The sequence below is a fragment of the Ochotona princeps genome, chromosome 8, assembly GCF_030435755.1.
Source record: "Ochotona princeps isolate mOchPri1 chromosome 8, mOchPri1.hap1, whole genome shotgun sequence".
Taxonomy (NCBI): Eukaryota; Metazoa; Chordata; class Mammalia; order Lagomorpha; family Ochotonidae; genus Ochotona; species Ochotona princeps.
Window position 1 is genome coordinate 48,064,705 of NC_080839.1, and position 21,985 is coordinate 48,086,689.

Here is a 21,985-nt window from a genome sequence, read left to right on the forward strand (position 1 = left end):
GGTTGAGTATGGGGAGGACAGCAGTCTTACAGTGGAAAAACCTGGTCAACAAACAATCCCTCAGCCAGGTGATGAGGTCAGCAGTGGCAACAATGAGTTTGGTAGATAGCATGTTTCCTTGACGTGAACTGATGAAATGACACTCCCTCTGGGGACAACTGCTCCCAGCCCCATCCTCACGGTCTAATCATAACAACACAAAACACATCCCCACTGAAGCACAGCAAAATACCTGGGCAGTACTTCTCAAATGACTGAGGTTAACCAAACATGGGAAGTTGGAGAACCAAAGAAGAACATGACCACTAACCCCAGATGAGAGCTCCTGGGGCCAAAACACATCAAGCAGAGAGGAAGACATTAAGTAGACTTAGGAAAATGAATGTCATTCAAACAAGTGCCGGTACTGGTTCCTCAGTGGTGGCAAAGATACCAAACTAGTGTAAGATGCCAAAAATAGAGGAAGGCAGGTGTGGGGAGTACTGGAACTCTCTGTATTATCTTTACTCTCTTGTAAGTCTAAAATTCTTCTAAAAAAATAGAAAGGAAAACAATGGTGTATCTTCAATTTACTGCAGGTGTACCGAAATTCTAACACCTAAACCATTTGGTATATCCCGCCTTCTCCACCAAAGCCTCCATGTACCTTTTTACCTTTTATTGGCACACTTTTCCATGTCCTCTTACCCTGGAGTCAACCTACTTACCCCATTAGGCCTCTCTGGCAGAAGGTCATTTCACCCCTAAAGCTATCCCAACTTTTTCCTGTTGGCCACATTATTTCCTGCTAAGTGTTTAGTTGGCCACACACCTTTATTTTTCCTAAAACAACTCTTCACAGCATTTATTGTTACTGCTTATTTTACTGACTGCTGCCCCCACCCAAAAGTAAGTGCCAAGAAGGCAGAGAAAGTGTCTCTTTTCATTACTATGGAATCTTCAGGACATACGCCTGGCACCCTCAGGAGGCCTGACAACCATTTTTGACCAAATAATTGGACATGTGCCTAGCCACACCGTTCTCCAAACGTCAGACCATTTTTCTTGGTTACCACTCAGGACAAAAGTACAAACCTGAACAGAAATTCCCTTGAGATGAATCTTTTTGCCTAAGCAGATTTCCAGTAAGAGATTGCTTTTCATCAGAAAACTGTCCTGCTCCTGACATGGTGTTGACACATGGGCATGGGAGCCCAACATCCATGGGGTCAGGACTTTGTAAGAAAGCTTCCATGTCCCCTGGCCAGCAGTTTCCACTCCCATGGTCAGTTACAGTCCCTCAAGGGCACTTTGCTCACCACAGACATAAATACTGAACTTGGCAACATCAGAATTTTGGAAGATCACTCACTTTGATGAGGAGGTAGGACTGAGTGTAAATGGGAGGAGCGAACTCACAAATGTTGGGGAGAGAAACAAAGATGCTTTAAAACACACAGATCAGAGCCCAGGACCACCTGCCAACAAAGAATCATGAAAACTAGAGGTCAGAGATTCTCTGAATGTTCACACAGATACTTCTGACTACTCAGATGTTCTAACCATTCAGAGTCACCGTGAGGCAGCACTTCTGAGATTCTTTTCTAAATCTTGGGCAAGACATTTGCAGAACAAACCATCTTGGGAGCTCAGAGCCAGACCATCTCACCTGGCCATGATATTGTGTGTATAGGAATACTGAGGCCTGGGGAAGACAAGTATTTTGCCCAAAGTTACCCAGCTAAGGCAGAACTTCTTGGAGTTCTGGCCCTGACTGCAGCTTGGTGTTCTAGCACAATTTAGCAACCAGACATTGTCAAAAAGAGAAAGATGTGTAAGATGGTTAACATGCAGTGGTGCACACAGAAGGAAGGTCAAGGGAAAATCTGGTCCAATAAGAGTCCATTAGAAAATGTGTCCAGTGGTTAAATATATTTATAGGATTCTCTACCTCCCTGAAGGTGTTTTTGTGATACACTGGATTAGGACAGTCAAGAAATCAGGGGTTACTAGATAAAAGCATGGCTTTATAATTACCAGTAGAAGCCCTATAAGATCATTCAATCAAGAAATGCTATAATACCATGAGAGAAAAAATACAATGTAAGACAGTTATTGTAACGGTGACAGGATAAAGAAATGGCTGAAAAGAAAAGGAATGATGTTTTAGGAAACAGTATGGTATTCCCTAGCTAAGGCATAGAAGGGTGGAAACATCTTGTGTTGTGACTGTTAATGTTCAGAATCTAGGTAATACGCTTACACTGTGTATGGATGCATAAGAGGCCACCAATGAGCACACCTGGGAAGAGGCTCCAAAAGTGATTCCGAGAGCATCTCCCATGCAGGCGAAGCACTCGGCATGATAGGAAAGGGAGAAAGAGACCTGCGTGCAAATCCCAGAGATGTAACCAGTGAGAGAGTCAGCTTGTGGATGGTTTCATATACGAAGAAGAGCATAGAAGTTACCTTCAGATAATAGAGTTGCTATAAGCTTCTGAGAAATTAACTAACCCAATTCCAATTTTGTGAGAATGAAATCAGCCAGGAATAGCAGAAAAAACCTAAAAGCATGGAGTAAGAAGGAGGCAGCAACCACTAGCATTAAACCTTCAGCTATTAGCTGAAGCAAATTCAAGGAGCAAAGCCAATTCAAAGCAGTGCCTCTTGCTTCTACTCACTGTGATTTCCCACAGCTCCCCTCCCTGCCCCACTCCAGCTTGCACCATCTTGGAACAAACACAACCAACTGGGGTGGGGCACAAAGACCAGCCTCATGTGTTCAGACAGAACTCAGCTTACCAAGGCAAACCCACTGATCATTTGCAAAAGCAGTTCCCTTATTCAGTGGCTCTATCATTAGTCAAAGGCATTGAAGAGGAAACATTCTTAAAGCTGGGACAATTCTGTTGCTGCTATTAAAATACATTGTTCTAAGATTCCTACTTTCTATGGAACACTGTATCATCATAAAATAAATGTGAGCCACAGATAACCAAATTCTTGTTCAAGGAAAGATCCTGATACCTCAAGTTAGCCCCTATTCTCGAAGACTCTAAGCTGAGCAGATGTTTTTACCAGTTGCCAACTCGCAGGATGCAGTCTTGGTGACCTTTTTAAGGGAGATGAAATGAATGCTGTTAATGGTATATTCAGCCAGGAGTTGGGAACATGGTCTCTGCACCAGACACAGTTGCAACTGATTCCAAGGCAATCATTTGATTTTCACATTATCTTGGCAAAAGCAGTGATATCCCCATTTCCCAGATGAAGAACATGAGTTTTAGAGAAATTCTCTGTTTAGCATCACAGAGGCAGAGTTCATGCCCAGGGCTTGGCTTTTAACCACCACAGTGGGTATCATAATTGTAGGCTGGATACCATGTGAGGAACTAAAGTATCAGATCACAGAGTTGCTGATAACTTTTTCTTTGAACACACATTACAAGCTGAAACACTCAAACAAATTGAATCAGGAATTTCCCTCCGGCTCCAGGCTTCCTGTTTGCTCTGAAGCCCCAATGGCAATGGGAGTCAGAACTCTGCTTCTGATCTGGTCAGCAATAACATGGCTTCCTTAGAAGAATGTAAACTTGGCTTGCATCCCAACTAGCTCTGTGCCTGATCTCTCCCTTGACCCTCCCCTCTCTCACACCACAATGATTCCAACCCCCATTGTTTCAATAGGTACCAGGGCAAGAAACCAGCGTGGGGTAAAGATAGTCTCACAAAACCAGTTGGGGTAAATCTAAGCTCACAAAACCAGTGACTATTCCAGAAAAATCCAAGCTAGTATTCAGCACTCCTTAACAAAGGACCATGTCCTGCATTTATACAACATGGCAAAGAGGTAAAATAACACTCCTTCCTAAAATGCACATTTCTCACATCAGCTTCTTGACTGAAACAAACCAGATAGAGATAATGGGTGAGTGGGGAGCTTTCGAAGGTGGTGGGGCACACAAAGTGCTCAACATGGAGGTCAAAGTGCCAAAGTTGGACTTTGTAGCTTTCCGAGTCAAGCACACCTGTTGAGCTATTCCAATCTACTGGCTACTATCACATGTACTTAGCAATACAGTCATCCCCTGTACCTACAGGTTCTGCATTTGTGGCTTCAACCAATCAAAAATGTTTTAAAAATCATGTCTATACTGATCATGTATAAATTGTTTTTCTTGTCACTATTCCCTAACAAATGCAATTATGTACACAGCATTCACATCATATTAGGTGTCATAAATAATCTAAGGATGAGTGAAAGTGTGTGAGAAATTGTGTGTACACTGTCTGTATATACCATGCCATATTATTCAAGGGTTTGCACACGTATGGACTTTTTGGGATTCTTGGGGGAGTCTCCCAAGTACAAGGTAGAAATGAAGCTACATTTATTTATCCTGTTCCACAGTGCTCACAGAAATGGAATACTGCTATAGAAAGGCTCCAGTCTCTGGACTTTTGTGAGGTCCTGAGCCCAGGCTTTCTTTAGATGCACAAAAGACACAGACTCGTATGTCCACCAAGCTGCTTCTCCCAACCACAGTGCTCAGCATTGCACTTGTATCTACAGCTCCTTGGACTCTAGGCAAGCTCCTCAAACCACCCCCAGAGGCATTATTGTGTCTATCAGCTTTTTTAACTATTACAATCTATGCCAAGTCCAAAAGTCTTATGATTTTATTAGGTGATATGCTCAAGGCTACATAGTTAATAAATGGTAATACTGAGATTTGAAATCAACTCTTGTATCAGTTTGTCAGAGTTGCCATAACAAAGAGCTGGGTGGCCTAAAAAATGGAAATTCTCTTTCTCCCAGCTGTAGAAGCTAGAGGCCCAAGAACAAGATGGCAGGGTTAGTCTCTCCTGAGGGTTCTCTCCTTGGCTTGCTGATGACTGTCTGCTCTTGGTATTTTCACAAAGTCGTCCCCCTGTGCTTGTGCTTTCTAATCTTATGTTACATGGATATCAATCATATTTGATTAGAACCTACGCCCATGATCTCACTGTGCCTTAACTGTCTCACTAAAGATCCCATCTCCAAATATAACCACATTCTGAAGTACTAGGGAGTAAAGAAAAATGAAATTGTGCGTGTGCGAGTGTACGAGAGAGAGAGAGGGAGAGAGAGAACTTCCTTTCATGAAGCCTTATAGCTTTTCAGCCATTCAACTGATGCTGATGGGCAGGAATTGCACTTAGCATTTCAGCAAATCTTTCCTTCCACATAATCTTTAAGAGCAGTCCACAGTGCAATGAAGAAGCTACATTTGAAACTGTTTAATTACTCTATTCTCAAAGCACATCTAATATGAAGCAGATCCTGGATTCAACCTAAGACCTATCATCCTCAACTCAGTGCTGTCTTCACTAGACAAATTTGCTTCCCAGGCAAAACTGTGATGTTCACAAAAGCAACAGGGTGATCTGACAGTGGCAGTAAAGGTGGTGAGACATCTGGCAAGGTCTTTTCATGTAAGGAGATCATTAATCTCGTGAATAATAATGTAAATACCTCATAGATTTGGCATTGATGCTGCTGTGGTTGTGGCTGTTATTACTGACTTCCAGACTAATTTTTTCTCCTTTCCTAACTTATACACAAGATGGGGAGAATCAGAGAACAGCAACACAATGTTAGAAGCTGGAAAGAAAATGGATGAGTGGTAACTGACTTAACAACTGAGAATGTTCAATACCAAAACAACAATAGGGCAGTCAAGAAAAATTTATGTTGCAGAATTCCACTCCCTATCATAAAGCTCAGGGATAAGCTATAACAGCTGGCTCTGGGGATGAGGTTAATGTGAAAAGAGAAAAAAAAATGTAGATATTTGAGTTGAAAAGTAGATAGAAATCTGAATTTTTGCCTTCATTCTACATTTTTTATCCCATTCCCTTCTGGAGAAGAGAAACAGACTCTACACCTAGCAGGGAAAGGCACCAGAGCACAGCATTGAACATAGGGCAGGGAAAAAAGCATTGAGCTCTGGAAGCCACCCTCTTCCTTCACTTGGTGCCTACTATCTTGCTTGCCAGGTCTCCTTTCTTGATGCAGGACTGTGGAAGAGCGATCCCACAGGACCCCAAGCACCAAGAAATAAATAAACAAAAAATTTTTTAAATCACCAGCAGAGGTTCTCCAACTAAGTAGGTAGCCTTTTAGTCTATAATGACAATGTGTGACAGTCCCAGAAAGATAACACATTAGTCAAGAAATTATTAAACATTTTCCAGAAGTAAAAGGCTTGATTTTCTAAATCTGAAAGACCTATTCAGGGTCAAAATGCAATAGATGAAACTAAACTAAACAAAGGCCAGTGCAATGGCTCAACTGTAATTCTCAACCTACTAGCACTGGCAACCCACATGGGTACCAGTTCATGTTCTGGCTGCTCTACTTCCCATCCAGCTCCCTGCCTATAGTCTGGGAAAGCAGTAGAGGATGGCCCAAAGCCTTGGGATCCTGCATCCACATGGGAGACCTGGAAGAAGCTCCTGGCTCCTCGCTTTGGATAGGCTCAGCTCTGACCATTGTAGCCATTGGGGGAGTGAGTCAGTGGTGAATGGAAGCTCGTTATGTCTGTCTCTCCTTCTCTGCCTTTCCAATGAAAATACATAAATCTTTAAAAAAAATTTGAAGTAACAGAACAGAAAGCTATAACACACTTCTAAGAAAGAAAAATGTAGACCCATGCAAAAGATCAAAAGTCAAAGTGACACCAGACTTCTTTCTAGCAAAAGTGGGGGTTAGGACACAATGGAACAATGCCTCTGGTGGTAGTCAAACTAGACCTTTTTACATAACCAATCTTTTCACCAGATTCAAGAACAAGATACAAAGGATTATAAGCATAAATAGAAGATCTCAAAGACTTACTTCCCATTCTCTTTCTCAGAAAATCGCTGATGATACTTTACTAAATCAAGTGATTATACCGGGCTCGGCAGCGTGGCCTAGTGGCTAAGGTCCTCGCCTTGATCCCATATGGCTGCTGGTTCTGGTCCCGGCAGCTCCACTTCCTTTCTATCTCTCCTCCTCTCAGTACATCTGACTTTGTAATAAAAATAAAATAAACCTTTAAAAAAAAAAGAGAGATTATACCAAGAGAGATGCAAGGAACAGGAGCTTCCACACAGGAGAGCTGGGAAAGGCAGCTCTTGAGATCAGTGAAGGGCACTGCTCTGCATAGGGCAGAGAGCAAAGGGCAACTGCTTATTCTGGAACTGCTAAGACTCCAGGGGAAGTTTATCCAAGAACTCGAAATTTGCTGAATATCAGTTGCATTTATACATCTTCTGTGGAGATGCAGACAACATGTGGAGAGTCTATGGTTGAACTAATAATAAGTCTACAGAAAGACAAAGAGGTAATTATTAACTCCAAAACCAAAAAAAAAAAAAAAAAACGTACGAGTATAGAAATGTAACTACAGCATACCACATGACTTAGTCCCAAAGCATACTACAGCGATAATAATGTCTACACTACGTATTCATTTGGTCAAATTACAGTAAGGCACATGGAAAAACCAGGAAGTTGTGAAAGCTATATGCATGTCATGGGGTAGTAAGGATGAGAAAAAACTGAAGTCTCTATAATGAAAGATCACTAGATCATGTTCAGAATGAATATACTTCATAAAAATACAATAAAATAACATTACTTAGAAATACAATGCTCCATATCAAAAGAGTTAGGTCAAAAAGTCTAAAGTGGCTGTCTGTTTGGGAGAGTAAATCGGGGGTAAAGAAGGGAAGAAAACTGTCTTTTGTTCTCCTAAACACTTTGTAAACCTGTTTGACTCCTTATCTATCTATCTATCTATCTATCTATCTATTTAATTAAAATAACCTCTAAACTTTATATTTCTGTGTTGTATAAACATGGGTGAGCTACTGCCACATTTTGGTTTCCACATCATATAGAACAGATATATAGTCTGAGGCCCTCCTGTGATTCTTGCCCTGGTAGCTGGTGTCTTTATATTGGAAACTTAGTCCTTAGATCCAAGGGAATTTTACACTAAAATGCCATTTTCTATAAGAGATGGGAGAACGTTGATAGCTGAGAAAAATGCTTTGAGGAAGGTGTATACCCAGGGACTTGCCATGAACCAAATCCTAGAAGACTGGGAAGGCAAACAACAGGGTCCCTACCACCATCTCCTCCCCTGCTTTATGTTTGCTTTAAGTAAACTGAGAAGGCATGGGAAGGAGATGAGCTGCTAAAAGCGAGATCTTCTGACTATAACAACAGGTTGAACTGAGGACCTCCGTGTGGTTGGGGCATCCCTAACTGTGCCATTGGCAGGGAGCATTTCAGAAGTCAAGCCTTTCACTTCCCCTTTGGACAAGCAAGCTTACTAAAATGGTATGTACTTCCCAGGAAGAGCTTGGCTGGAAAGCACAGCTGTTGGCCTGGAGAGCACAGCTACAGACCTCTGTATCAGGTATGTCCCCAGTCCCTCCTTTTAGGGATTGTCTCCAGACATTAAAGATGTAGGTGAACATTATTTTCCTGAGGTTCTAACTTGATGTTTGTTTCCCACTTTGAATTCTCACTTGCTCTCTCATTAGTATCATGTTCACTGAGGAAAGCTACAACAGGCACCGAGGGTAGACTGACTCTCAGGGAGTGGGGATGATGGCTTCAGAAAGAATGGAAGACTTCAGGGGGTTTAGGAGCAGGAACATCTTATAACCTACAGCTCCCACCTCTGTGGATGAAGATCAGATGTTGGCCCTCCAGATGACAATGATGACCACTCATGATTTGCATAACCAGTCTCCTTGGGCGCCACTTGCATTCATGACCTCCACCAAATCTGATTCTAGCACTTCTCTCAGCTCCATCATGAAAGAAACCAGGCAAATAGTGTCTCAATTTCACTCACGGGAATCAGACATGAAGATTTCTTGGAGGATTCTCCAGGCACTGCTCAACTGTTTCACCGTTGGGTAGCTATGAGATTGCTGAAGGGGAAACTGATTTTACAACTTTTCTTATTGGTTGTATTTTCATTTGTCCTAGGATGACTTTAAAAAATGTTTATGCACTTATTTATTTTTCTCCACTTGAACAGCAGAGAAACGAGAGAGAGAGAGAATCTCTTCCATATTTTAGCTCACTCCCAAATAGCAACAGCCAAGGCTAAGCCAGGATGATGTTACAATCCAGAAACCCCATCCAAGTCTCCCATGCAAGTGTCAGAGTGCCAAGGACTTGAGCCATCACTGGCTGCCTCCCAAGATGCATTCATAAGAAGCTGAATCAGAAGCAGGTTAGTTGGAATTCAAACCAGTACTCCCACAGGGGACAGGGATGGCACGAGAAGCAACTTATAATGCTGCCCCACAATATCTGTTCCAGGACAACTACTTTCATAATTTCTTTCTTTTTTTTTTTTAAAGTTCAATTGTATCATAAGGGAGGATGGGAAAAGAAGGCAATCAGCAATTCATACATGTGATTCCATGAATTCCTTTTGGAGTCTAGGACAGATAAAAGATCTCTAATTTTCTTCCAGTACATCTTAGTAAAACGCAATTCTGGGTAAATACGTGTGGTTTGCAGCTGAACTTGAGTGTCTCACAAAGGCCTGGATGTTAAAAGCTTGATCCCCAGGGTCTTACCTGAACAGTACTAAGTGGAAGCTTAATTCAATTATGGATTAAGATTCAGCCTCTGGGAGGTGATTAGATTGAGTCTTTGGGGTAGAGTTCTAGAAATCAGACCCTGGTGGTTTTACAACAGATACAGACGCACTTAAGCAGCATCACCTTTGTTGGACAACACTCTGTGTTACATATATCAGATGCCAAACAAATAGGCAGCTGCTCTGGGACTGTGAGCCTCAAAAACTATGATCCAACAAAAACATTCCCTTTTTACATCCCATGCATTTCATCCTACTAACAAAAGATTGACTAATACATGAAAGTATTCAGAAAATTACTGGAAATGGAGTTAAAAGATGTTCATTCTGGGGCCGGCATTGTGGTGTAATGGGTTACGCCACTAGCTGCAATGTTGGCATCCCATAGGCAGTGGTTTGGGACCAGGCTGATCCATTTCTGATCCAGTTCCATGCTAACGAGCCTGGGAAAGCAGTGTGTGAGAGACCCAGAAGAAGCTTTGGGCTCCTGACTTTGGCCTGGGATAGTCCTGGCCATTGTAGCCATTTGAGGACTGAACCAGAGGACGGTATCTCTCTCTGTCTTTCCCTCTTTCCATGTAACTATCTTTCTAATAAATAAATAATTTTTAAAAATGATGTTTATTTTGTGCAAACATCTTTTGAAACATGAGCAAGGTTCTTTTATCACATACAGTTCCATGAAATTTTTAAAGAACCTCCTCATTCATGCACATGGCCTTCATGAATTCACAAAATCAGAAGGGGTGGGTGTCTTTTAGGGTCAAAGACATTAGACTGGAAGGCTATAGATCAACACAAATGCGACGAACAAACAGTGAGCACCAACTGCAAGCAATATTGCTCTAGGCCACCTTGGGAAGCACTCCCATGTGAAGGTCTCAGTGATGGAACAGGCACTATAACTAAAGCACAACATTGGCAGAGAGAACCCATTCATTGAATGGTATGGAGCCATGCTATGTCCATTGGTTCCTAACAAAACACTGTCTTACAGAGCAGACAGTCTTTTCACATACCAGCTACTTCCAAAGATTCATGGAACATAGAATTAGCAAATAAGTGCATTTCAGTGCAAAGAATTTTCAAATCCACATGTAGGTTTTTCATAATACATATTTTCCATGAACTTTTAGGAAACACCCTTGTATGTAACACCTGTATCCCTAACTTGCCTGGAAATTGCTCTGAAGGCACTGATTGTATCTTGACTTTACCATAGGTAGAGAGTATATAACAAGACTGATGGTTTAAAGAGGAGGACAAAGAAAGGGCTCTTTAGAGAGTTCACATAGATGCCTATCTTGACAATGGTGAACAGGGGCCGTGCAGTAGGAACTCTCCTCAATTGCAATGCATTCACCAAAGAAAGCCGAAGTAGCAAGATTCACACTGGTGGATGGGACCAGGTAAATGTGTGGCATAAAACTTCTGGGCTGGCCAAGAAGTGGGGCAGAGAAGGGCAAGAGCACAACCAAGGTGGAAATCAGCAGGTGAGCTTGAAGAAAGCTAAGCAGTTCATTGAGTCCAAAATAAAGGTGTTCCAGAGAGTGGGGAGAGACAGGCTTATCCGGCTGCTGTGGGCACAATCTCATCATTCTTCCCTTAGCTCAGAAGAACCTGTGACTTACCTCTAACCAACAGACTAGGGCAAAGGTGATGTGATTTCCCTACTGAGATGAAGTGCAAAGATCTTTTGCAAGTGTGACCAAGACTCCTAAGTATGTAGGTCTGGGTCACTGAAAAGGACATCATCTTGGGTGGGGCTAATGACATTCCTTTAAAAGAGGCTGGGCTTTTCCTAGTTAGAGATTCATAGAAGAAGACTTTCCCTCCTTCTGGCGTTAATGCAAAGACTGTGAGTTCTGAAGCTGCAAGGAAAAGAACTCTGCCAACAAACTTGTGAACTTGGAGGAGGAGGCCAAGCTTTGGATGAGAACGCAGCCTGGCTGACCCCTCAGTGGCAGCCTGGGGAGACCCTGAACAGGAACCCTGACCCACAGAAGCTGGGACCTAATAACCTGATGCTGTCGGTCACCTCTAAGTTTGAGGTGAAACAAACGCACAGACCTCCCCATCGTGGAGAGCCACAAACAGCAGCCTCAAAATCACGAGCTCTGTTACATGGGTTGTAGGAATGCTAGCTATTTTCCCTTGCTTTAGGCACAATGAAGGTAAGGGGAACCTTGGTTGGAGTTACCCTAAACTCCATGAAGAAATGGTGAGCCAGGGTGCTGCTCCTAGGAGCCGCCTTGCAGAGTGTAGGCAAGCAAACTATATTCTAAGTCAGCTCCTCTTCCATCCATCTTAAAAAGATCAAAAGGAGCAAGAGGCAAAGACCAACTAAAGAAATTGACAGGCACTGAAAACCCTTAAGGACTTTTAATGTCCTTGTTTCTAATTATAAATATTTACTCCTCCCCAAAATTCTTGGCCTTGCAGAAAAGCCCGCATAAATAGTCCTGCTCCTTTACTGGAAAATGAGCGTGTGTGTGTGTGTGTGTGTGTGTGTGTGTTTCTTGGAACTGGACTGGGCAGTAATAGAGGACTGGATGATCCACAAAAAGTCACTTCCTGTTGGATATTGTCTAGTTCCCATCCCCCACCCCACCCTTCTCCCAGTTCATAAACCTCCAGACCCCAAGCAACTCCTCCTTCCCTGATTCTATCACTGGAGACAACTAAGCCAAACAAACTCAGGAAGTGGCAAGAGATTGGGAAGGGGAGGAAGTTCATGGCACAGAAGGGAAAGAAAAGAGAATGCCCTGATGTCCAAGGAAGGGGGAGGGAGAGAAGGAGAGAAGAGAGGGTCACTTCAAGGTCACTCACCTTCCTGGACCTGGGCTTTCAATCACAACTGGCACAGACCATGGATCGGGTTGAATCTGCTGGGGCCATTTGAGTATTAGCATTCACAGTGATAAACAGCCCTCAAAAAAGTCCTCCATAAGCAAATTGGAACAAACAACTCATCTAAAATATGTTGCTAAGAGACAAGTGGGGCAGAAGCCAAAACCAGTTCAAATGTCTGGAGAATTCTTTTGTGTGTGTGTTTGTGTGTGTGCATGCACATGCTTTCAGGACAAAAGCGAGGCCAGGCTACCTGTAGATGACTCCATGTTGGTGAAGGAACATGAGGGCTGATGTCACTTCTGCAGCGTAGAACCGGGAACGAGGCTCATCGAATTTTCGGGAGCGCTGGATCTGGAACATTAGGTCCCCACCATTGACATATTCCATGACGAAAAAGAGGCGGTCCTGAAAAGAGAGAAAATGCCATTGAACTGATGTCATCTCAGCTGCCTCCGTGGGCCTGCAGTTGTGAGCCCACTGTGAATGGCCAGGATTCAAGGTGGAATGCTCAGGTGTGCATGTGGCAGGGGAGAGGAGCGAACTTGGTAGCACCTGCTCCAGAAAGGAAACAGAGGAGTAAAACACACGTTAGGGTGTGAGGGTTAGTTTAACATACTTTCTCCTTTTTTCCTTCCCTCCCTAGATTTATCTATCTATTTACTTGAAAAGCAGAGCTAAAGAGAGAGAAGAGGACACACACACACACACATTTTTTCCATCTGCTGGCTCATTCCCCAAATGGGCACAATGGTCAGGAACGGGCTAGGCAGAAACCAGGAGACAGGACCTTCATTAGGGGCCCAAGCACTCAGGTCCTCTTCCCCTGCTTCCCCAGGCACATTAGCAGGAAGTTGGTTAGGAAATGGAGCGCTTGGAACTTGGGATGCTGACACTGCAGGCAATTGTCATTAGCAGCTATGCCACAATGCTGGCCCCTCTTGCTTTTGTGGGCATCCAGTTGATCTAGTGAATGAAGAAGTCTGGTGCTGAGAAAAAAGGAGATCTGGCACTAATCTGAGGTGTGACCTAGGACAAGACTGTTCTTCTGAAGGCTCCAGTTAGCTTGATACACAGGGTAGACTGAATAGACATCTTCCAAAAGATATCGAGGTCCTGATTCCTGGCATATGAGACTGTTCCCTAACATGGCATGAAAGAATTTCACCAATACCATAAGATGATTGATGTCAACACTACCTTAAATTACTAGGGTAGGCATTAAATGCAACCACAAGTGTCCTTGAGAGAGGGAGACAAAGGAAGATTTGAGAATAAGAGGCAAGATGATCAGAGGCTGAGACTATGGGGCAGACATAGGCAAACAATGTGAGGAGCCATGCATGGGAAACCAAAAGACAAAGCAGTACAGCCTCTGCAGAACAGTGGCCCAACGGACACCTTGATTTTGACTCAGAGTTCTCATCTTCAGGATTGAAGAGATGTAAATTCCATTGCTTTAAATTACCACATATTTGGAAACTGGCTAAGGCATCACAGCAAAGTAATAAATTGTAGCATGGCAGCTGATGTAGCACAGTGAGCAAAACCAACACCTGCTGTGCCAGCATACCACATGGGCACTAGTTTGTTTCTCCACTGCTCCGCTTACTGTTCATCCAGCTCCCTACTAAAGGCCTAGGAAAAGCATCAGAAGATGCTGCAAAAGCTTGGGTCCTTGCCACCCATCTTTGGGAAACCCAAATGAAATCCCCGGTGCCTGGCTTTGGCCTGACCCAGCACTAGCCAATGTGGCCATCTGGGGGTGATCCAGTAGATTTCTCTATCTTCCCTTTTGTTTCAAAATAAATTTTAAACAACCATTAAAAAAAAAAACTAAACTACAGCACAGATGAATGGGACTGTGATATCAGGGAGGCCTCCTCTTGACTTTGGAGGTTGTTCCTCCCAGGGTTCCTATGGTCCTTCCCTCAAGGCAACTTTCTAAGTGGCCCAACAACAGTTTTGTGTCATTGGGGATGGTGCCTTCTCATCTGTAATCCATGACAATATGGGGAGAGCAAGAAGTTAAATTCACTGATGCAGCTTCTTAGTAGTATTTTCTAAGCTATTAGCATATGGAATGCTAGGTAGCAGGCAGAAATTGAAAGGCCCTAGGGGCTTCCAGCGAAGAGATGAATATTGGAAACAGGCAGAATATCAAAACATACAAAATAAAATAGGATTAGAACAATAAAAACAGACACCGGGAGCTGAAAGGGTTTATACTTGGGGGCTTGTGGAAGATTCTAGAAGGAACTAGGCCTTGTAAAAAAGAGAAGGTACAAGGAACAAATGCCAGGGAGCAAAGTTAGCATGTGGAGAGACAGTAAACTGAGCGGAGTTGGAAAGGGCATCTGAAAAATGGAGTGGGAGATGTGAGAGGCTGGAGGGGCAGACTATTCTCTACATGCAGATATGCTTAGTCTAGGGGAAGCTTCCAGGGGAGGGTGGCATACTGTTCCTTGATGGAACAAAAATGACCCATGGCAAATCTTCAACTGCTTTAGGAGTGGCACCTCTGTGAAAATGCATATACAGTTTAGAACTGCTACACCAATTCCAACAGCCTTCCCCCCCCCACCATAAGCTCTAGGGTGACTGCTGTTTTTCTTGTGTCTCCTCCCCTCCCCTGCTCCAAAAAGGACCTAAGGGCTTGCTTTTCTCCCCTCTGCCTGGCCTTTGCCCTTCAAAGTCAGCCTCATGGTCTCTCCAGAGTATAACTGCATACTCAGAAGAGTACTAGTTTTCTTGCCAATAATTCATGGATTTGTCCATCCTCTGTTCAGATCATTTCAAAAATCAAGTGCTCTGGCACACTGCCCTTGTCCAATGAAACCAGCATCCATGAGACAGGAGCCAGGCCTCTGTGGCCACTAGAAGTGCCTAAGATACTTCAATGTGCAGCAGGGCTTAGAACCAGGAACTCCTATCCATCTTGTATCTTTCCAGCTATTTTTCACCTGTGCCATGTAAGAATTTTATATATATATATATATATATATATATATATATATATATATATATATATGTATTTTTAAAAATTTATGTATTTATTTATTTTTGCTGGTTTTACTCTTTTATTTTTTTCCTCCAGGGCTCCCCCTGGAACAAGAGTTCTCAAACTCCTGTCTCTAAATGGCATGGAGGTTCCTGAGAACAGGGTTTCCTGAGAGCAGGGGTTCCTGGGCTCTGCACTAGTTTCTGACAAAGCCTGAACACCAATCTCTCTAACAAGGGTCCCAGGTGGTTGGCCCAGTGACCCCATTTTGCTGCCATGAAGCACCTGGACAAGCCTCCTGCACAAACATGGCTGAATCACAGATCTAACACTGCCTCTGTCTAGCCACCTGGCACTATCACAAAGGGCCACAAGAGTGCCTGTTTCCAGTCACTGAACTTGCACTTGAGCTGGCCCAGCCACGGAGCATTTCCTTAGTTCTGTTTGCAAAAATACAAACATCCCTTGCCCCACCTCTACCCTGGATGCCTTCTATCCCACCAATACTGGACACGCAGCATTTGGGCCAGGGCTATGGGGAAGAGACAACATTCACTCCACCTTCATCACTTACTGGCCGTGTGACCTCAGCCAGATGACTTCATCTCTTTGTGCTCGGTAACAATGATTATAATAGGATCTGCCTTCTTAGCAGGATTAAAGTCCATGTTGCAATGCTTGGCTTTGGGGCAGACATTTAAAAACATGGTTAAGATGTCGCTTAGGACATCTACATTTAATTTCAAAGTGCCTGATTCAAGTCCTGGTTCAATTTCTGAGTTAAGTTTCCTGCTAAGATGCACCTCGGAGGCCGCAGGTGACGACTCAAGTACTTGTGTCCCAGCCACCAAAGTAGGAAACCCAGGAGTTCTTGACTTCTGATTTTGTTTTGGTCTTGTCCTAGCTGTCATGGGTATTTGGGGAGCGAATTCAGTGGGTGGAAGATCTCAACCCATCTTTCAAATAAAATGAAAATAAATTAAAAAGAATTTATTTGAACACTGCCTGGCTCAGAACTGGTGCCCAATAAAGATGGCCATGAACACTGTCACTGACAGTTGCATGGCTGTTATTGTCATTACCGACTCTTTTTCTGACCTCTTGGCAGCTTCCTTTCTTGGCCACCTGCTGTTGCTTCCCCCAAGCTGATCTTCTCTTTGTTCCGCAGGATATTTTCTGCTTCTGTTATTGGCTTCCCCTCTCCTGGTCATTAAGTGTTGGAATTCCACCAGGCTGGGTTCAAGCCCCCTTTCATCACTCTCTGCCCACCTAGTGATCTCATCCACAGCCATAGTTTCTAGTGCTGCCCATACCCGTGACTCACAGACCCAGACTCTCCTCCAAGCACTGAGCCCACTTATCCTCCTACGTATCTGACCTCCCTCTGGATGCCTCAAAGGCACTCGAACCCAACATGTTCAAAACTGATCCCAGAATCTTCTTCCACAAACTGGTTCTCAGCTGGGTTTGCCTGTTTTGGGCAACACTTCACCCTTCAGTTGGTTTTACAAGCCAGAAACCTGGAACTCGTTTTTCATATTTCCTTCAACCCTTGCACCCATCAAGCCCTGCCACTTTTACCTATTATATCTCTGCACTTGCTACCCTTGTGCTTGCTACATTTGTCTATTTTTCTCGCCCTTCCCCTCAACTGCCTGGTCCTAATTGTTGCCCTGGCTTTTGTAGATCCCTGCAAGTGCCCTGTTGAGTATGTCTCTCTCCAAACACCAGTTGTATCTCAGGCACAGTGACCCTGTAGAAATGCAAATATGATTGTCACTCATCCCTTTTCCTCCTCTCTACTGTCAATTCTGTCTTTTTAAAAGATTTACTTATTTGAAAGCAGAGTTTTATATATACATAGAGAATGGGGGTGGTCTTCCATTTGCCGGTTTAGTTCCCAAGGCCATTAGCAGAGAGCTGGATCTGAAGTGGAGCAGAGACAGAAAACTCCCTAAACATATCTCAAGGGCTGCATAGGATCTTCGGAGCAGTGTCCATTCCAACTTTGCTCTTCTTATGCTGTTCTCTCTAGTCCTGCTGCTCCCCTGATTAATTCCTCCTCCTCCTTCAGGTCTCAGCAAAGATAGCTTTTCTTCCAGGAAGCTGGCCTTAACTTTTCTTACCAGGCTGCATGCCTTATAATGTGCTACCTGCAGCATCTGGCACAATGGAGGTTTTATTTGTATAACTGAACTATGACTTCATCCCCTAGTATGCTTCATGAATGCAGGAACTGTTGGTAATTCTGACTTCCTGGTTAAGAGGGATTCTATTAATTCTGTCTAGATATTTATTTTTATTTGGAGTAGGGCAAAAGAGAGAGATCCCTTCCAACTGCTGGTTCACTCTCCAAATGCCTCAATACCTGTGGCTGGGCCAGGAGTAAGAGCTAGCAATTCAATCGAGAGCTTCTGTGTTGGCGGCAGGGCCCCAACAACTAGTTCCTTTTACATATAAGCACTACATGGATGTACAAATCAAAAGGGTGATGGGTTGTAAGAGAAAAACAGAACCAAAGGACAGTCTACCACCCTCACTGCCCAGTGCCATGAAGATGAGTCAGCCTGATGTTTGAGCACCCTGCCAGTGTCCACTGTAAACTTGTCAGCCACAGAGCATCTGCCTGCACCAGCGGCTCAGTATTTGGCTGCATCCTTGAGTGGTTCTCTTGTCCTGTGGAGAGATGTCTTCACTTCCCAGTGACATGATCACCTCTTTGAGGAACACATCTATTTCTTCTTAACAGCCCAATCAACAGTAGCACAACACTCTGCCTCCTTGGCACTCAATAAAAACCCGTTCACACTCCCTTTGTTGCCAAGAGCATCCTAAGAGAAGGCACTTAGGCTGTTTTCATCCCTTATTGTACCTCTAGACACCAGAACTGGTCCAGGAGAACAAACTTTTCCTAGCACATCTGCTGAACGCTGTAGTCATTGAACACTGACCATGGATGAGGCTCTGGTTGCTAGAAATGCAACCAAAATCCCAGGGTTGATTTCCCAAACACTTTAGTTCTACTGTTAACCTCATTTGAACTCTTCCAGCTGTAGCCCAGGCTGAACTTCAGTTCTCACCTGCTTTCTGTTCACTACAGTTCAATGAATTTGGCCCCAAAGCATAGCTAACCATTTTTTACATATGAAGGATGTTGTAAAGCAAGGTTAAGCTTTTCACTCCTTCTCCCTCTGTTCAGCAGGCTGGGGTTGTTTCTGATCTCCAACTGGAACACCTTTGAGAGGCATGTTTTTGAAGCAGAGTGAAAACCTCGAGTCATTCTGGGAATGACTTAATTACATAAACTGAAATCCAAAGAAAGCTGGCAAACCCAGCAGCTACTCATTAATCCCCTCTTGGCATCGGTAGAAAACAAAACAAAACAAAAACCAACTTCCTGGTAAAGTAAGTAAATACATTTTCAGAGGGAATCAAAGATTGTAAAAGCCTTAGTCCACCTCTCCTCCCTTAATCCCATCTGAATGTCCAAAAAGTTACGGTTTTATGATTGCAAGTAAAATAATAAAATTAGGAAAGAGATTATGTGTCATGGCCATTTAGGGTAAGAATAATGAATAACGACCTACAAGCTGGAAGGGTGTCTGAAATTCCCACTGGGCTCTGATTTCCCAGAGCACTAACTTTTCCTGCCTTTGAAGGGAAAACTAGGTCCGCCCTGTTCATCTTTGAAGGTGTGATGGATAGCTAGGGGCTTCCTCCCAGGAGCACTGCATGTCCTGCCAACTGATTTTGTTTGGACACACATTCCCCATCATTTGTCAGCTGTTTATATGTGCAAAGATTCTATCACTTTTAAATAAATTTCACATGAGTGTCCAACAAAAGACTGGACTTGGGATCATCTGCTTTGATGTATCAGGGATGGCACCAACAGTTTTGCCAACAGACCCAAGGCAATCATGGGTCCTCATTCCAACATGGAAACACTGCCTTTTGTCCTCCATGACTGTACACCCCAGCCTCTTCACAGGCCTTTTCTGGGTGCCCAGCCCCTGGTTAGGTAACGGGGCACATAGAGAGCAACACCAGCTATGGTGTTGGTTTCTAAGGATTAGCAGTTGAACAGAGAAGATCATACAGAGCAATACAACATGCTGCATCACCATGCGCTAAATGCTCCTGTATTGAATTGGGCTGTGAAACCTACATACTGGGATTGTATCGTCTTAGCCTGCTGGAGAACAGCCATCTGGAATGCTTAAGTTAACACTTACAAAAGATCACTGCAAGAAACAATCTTTAAAAAACCTTTCTCTACATTTTCTACAATACACAATGCACTTGAGGGAACTGGGCACTGCTGAAAGAATTTGGTTGAGAAAAAGTTGGATTGGGGATAAGACTATTCTTAAATCTTGAACAAGAGATGGGAGTAGAATTCCCAGCAGGTTAGAAGCATAGTCTCAGAGGACAGAGGTGAGCAGAAGTGAACACTGCATGTGGGAGAGTGGAAAGCAGGATGAACCCAGTGGAAACTTACCTCCTAGGAAATGATGCACAAACCCAGGACACAGGAAGGAGACAACCTGGTGCTAGGAGTGGCACTTAAAACACACACGGGAAAGAAAATCCTGCAACTATTTTGAGTTGTAAAATGGCATTTTCACAGCTGATTTTAAGTAGAACCCTGCTGGAGGCAGAATTCCAGATGGGTTGGAAGAAGGCAACCTCAGGTTCTTCCATCTTTCCCCCACGGACACTGCCCTAAGAGTTTGATCAGCTTTCACAATGAAAGCACAAATACCCCTCCTTCCTTACTATTTCACTTCCCTAGTGGAACCAAACGAAAGATCCAGCTAGGCTGGGAAATATAATCAAATTAATTTCATTCCCTATTTCCTAATAAAAGTCTCAAAGAAATAATAGCCCTCACTAGAACAAATGAAACGCAGTAATAGGTGAGACTGTGGAGGCTTTATGCTATACACATGTATGCCATGTACAGTGTGATGGTGTCACAAGACTTGATAAGTTTTTACTGTTAAAAGGTTAGCACAGATAATTGAAAAGAAGCCATAATTTATTTTCTTACTTGAGAACTACCTGTCAATCCACAGAGAATGAAAGCTTCCTCTGAGTAATAATTCTTGTTAGTGATATGAAATTTCCAATTCAATGCTAATCACCCAAAATGATGTTAAAAATAATTTTCACGTGTTCTCAACCCTTGTTCTTGTAGGTCTTTTCCTTCCCCCACCTCCTGCTGTTCAAGGCCTTCCTCATGTATAAACAGTTCCTAAAATTCAGTATTGTAGTATCTTTAAAATTCCTATAGCAATGGCCAATTCCACGAACACCAGTAGTAATATGGGAAATATAAAATGTTTTCACACAGCTGTTTCTCTTTTCTAAAATGATTGATGTATTTATTAGAAAAGGAGAGAGAGAAAAAAAGACATTATCCACTGATTTACTCCCCCAATGGCCCAAATGGCAAGGGCTGAATGAGTTTAACTCAGGTGCTAGAAACCAAAACTCCATCAATGTCTCCCACCTGTGTAGCAGGAGTGCAAGGACATGGGCCATAATCTTCTTCCTTCCCAAGCACAGTAGCAGGAAGCTGTTTAGAAAGTAGAACAGCCAAGATTCAAATTGGCACTATGATACGGGATGCCAGCAGTATAAGCAGTGTCTTAACCACACTGTGCCACACTGTAGGTCTTTCTTTCCTTTCTTCTCTCTCTCTCTCTTTTTTTAACTTTCTAAATGCAATGCTGCTGGGGCCAGTGGTTTATTGTAGTGGGTAAACGTGCCATCTGTGGTGCTGGCATCTACATGTATATTGATTTGAGTCCTGGCTGTTTCACTTCTGATTCAGCTCCTGGAGAGAAAGCACCAGAGCATGACTCAAGTCCTCTGTGCCGGAGAAAGCAGTAGAGGATGACTCAAATCTTCTGGTCCCTGAACCCACATGGGGGAAGAAGCACTTAATCCTGGTTTCAGATGGACTATCTCTGCAAATTGTTGCAGCCTTTTGGGGGAGTGAGCCAGTGGATAAAAGACCTCACTCTCTGTCATTCCCTCTCTGCCAATAACTCTGCATTTAAATAAATACATAAATCTTTTTTTTAAAAAAAAGATGCAATGTTCATTAAATTTTAAAACCTCACTTCCTTGATATGCACCTGATATAAAAAGCACTTTCCATATTTCATGTATACAATATTGAGCTTGGAGATAAGCACACACCAGTGAAATCCCAGCAAAGCCTATGCCATACATATGTCTATCATCCCTAGAAGTTGCCTTCCTCTCTGTTATTTTTGAGTGTGTGATAAGAACATATAACTAAGATCCACCCACCTTGCTAAAGTGTGAACATATAATCCAGCACTTTTAATTCTTGGCACCAAACTGCCTAGCAGATATCTAGGACTTACTCATCCTGCAGAACTGAAGCTTACTACACTTTGCTGAGTACTACCCATTCTCCTCTAGTCCCTGGCAACCGCCATTGTACTCTCCGCTTCTGCGA

At 43.2% G+C, this 21,985-nt stretch overlaps 1 protein-coding gene across 1 annotated transcript in view; it reads right to left on the reverse strand.

Moving 5' to 3' along the window:
• Positions 1-21,985, reverse strand: part of PRKCE (protein kinase C epsilon) — a 481,837-nt gene that overhangs the window by 73,092 nt on the left and 386,760 nt on the right. Inside the window, exon 11 of the mRNA XM_004582783.4 lies at positions 12,742-12,896. Coding sequence (XP_004582840.1) covers positions 12,742-12,896 — 155 coding nt within the window. The remainder of the gene's footprint in view (positions 1-12,741; positions 12,897-21,985) is intronic.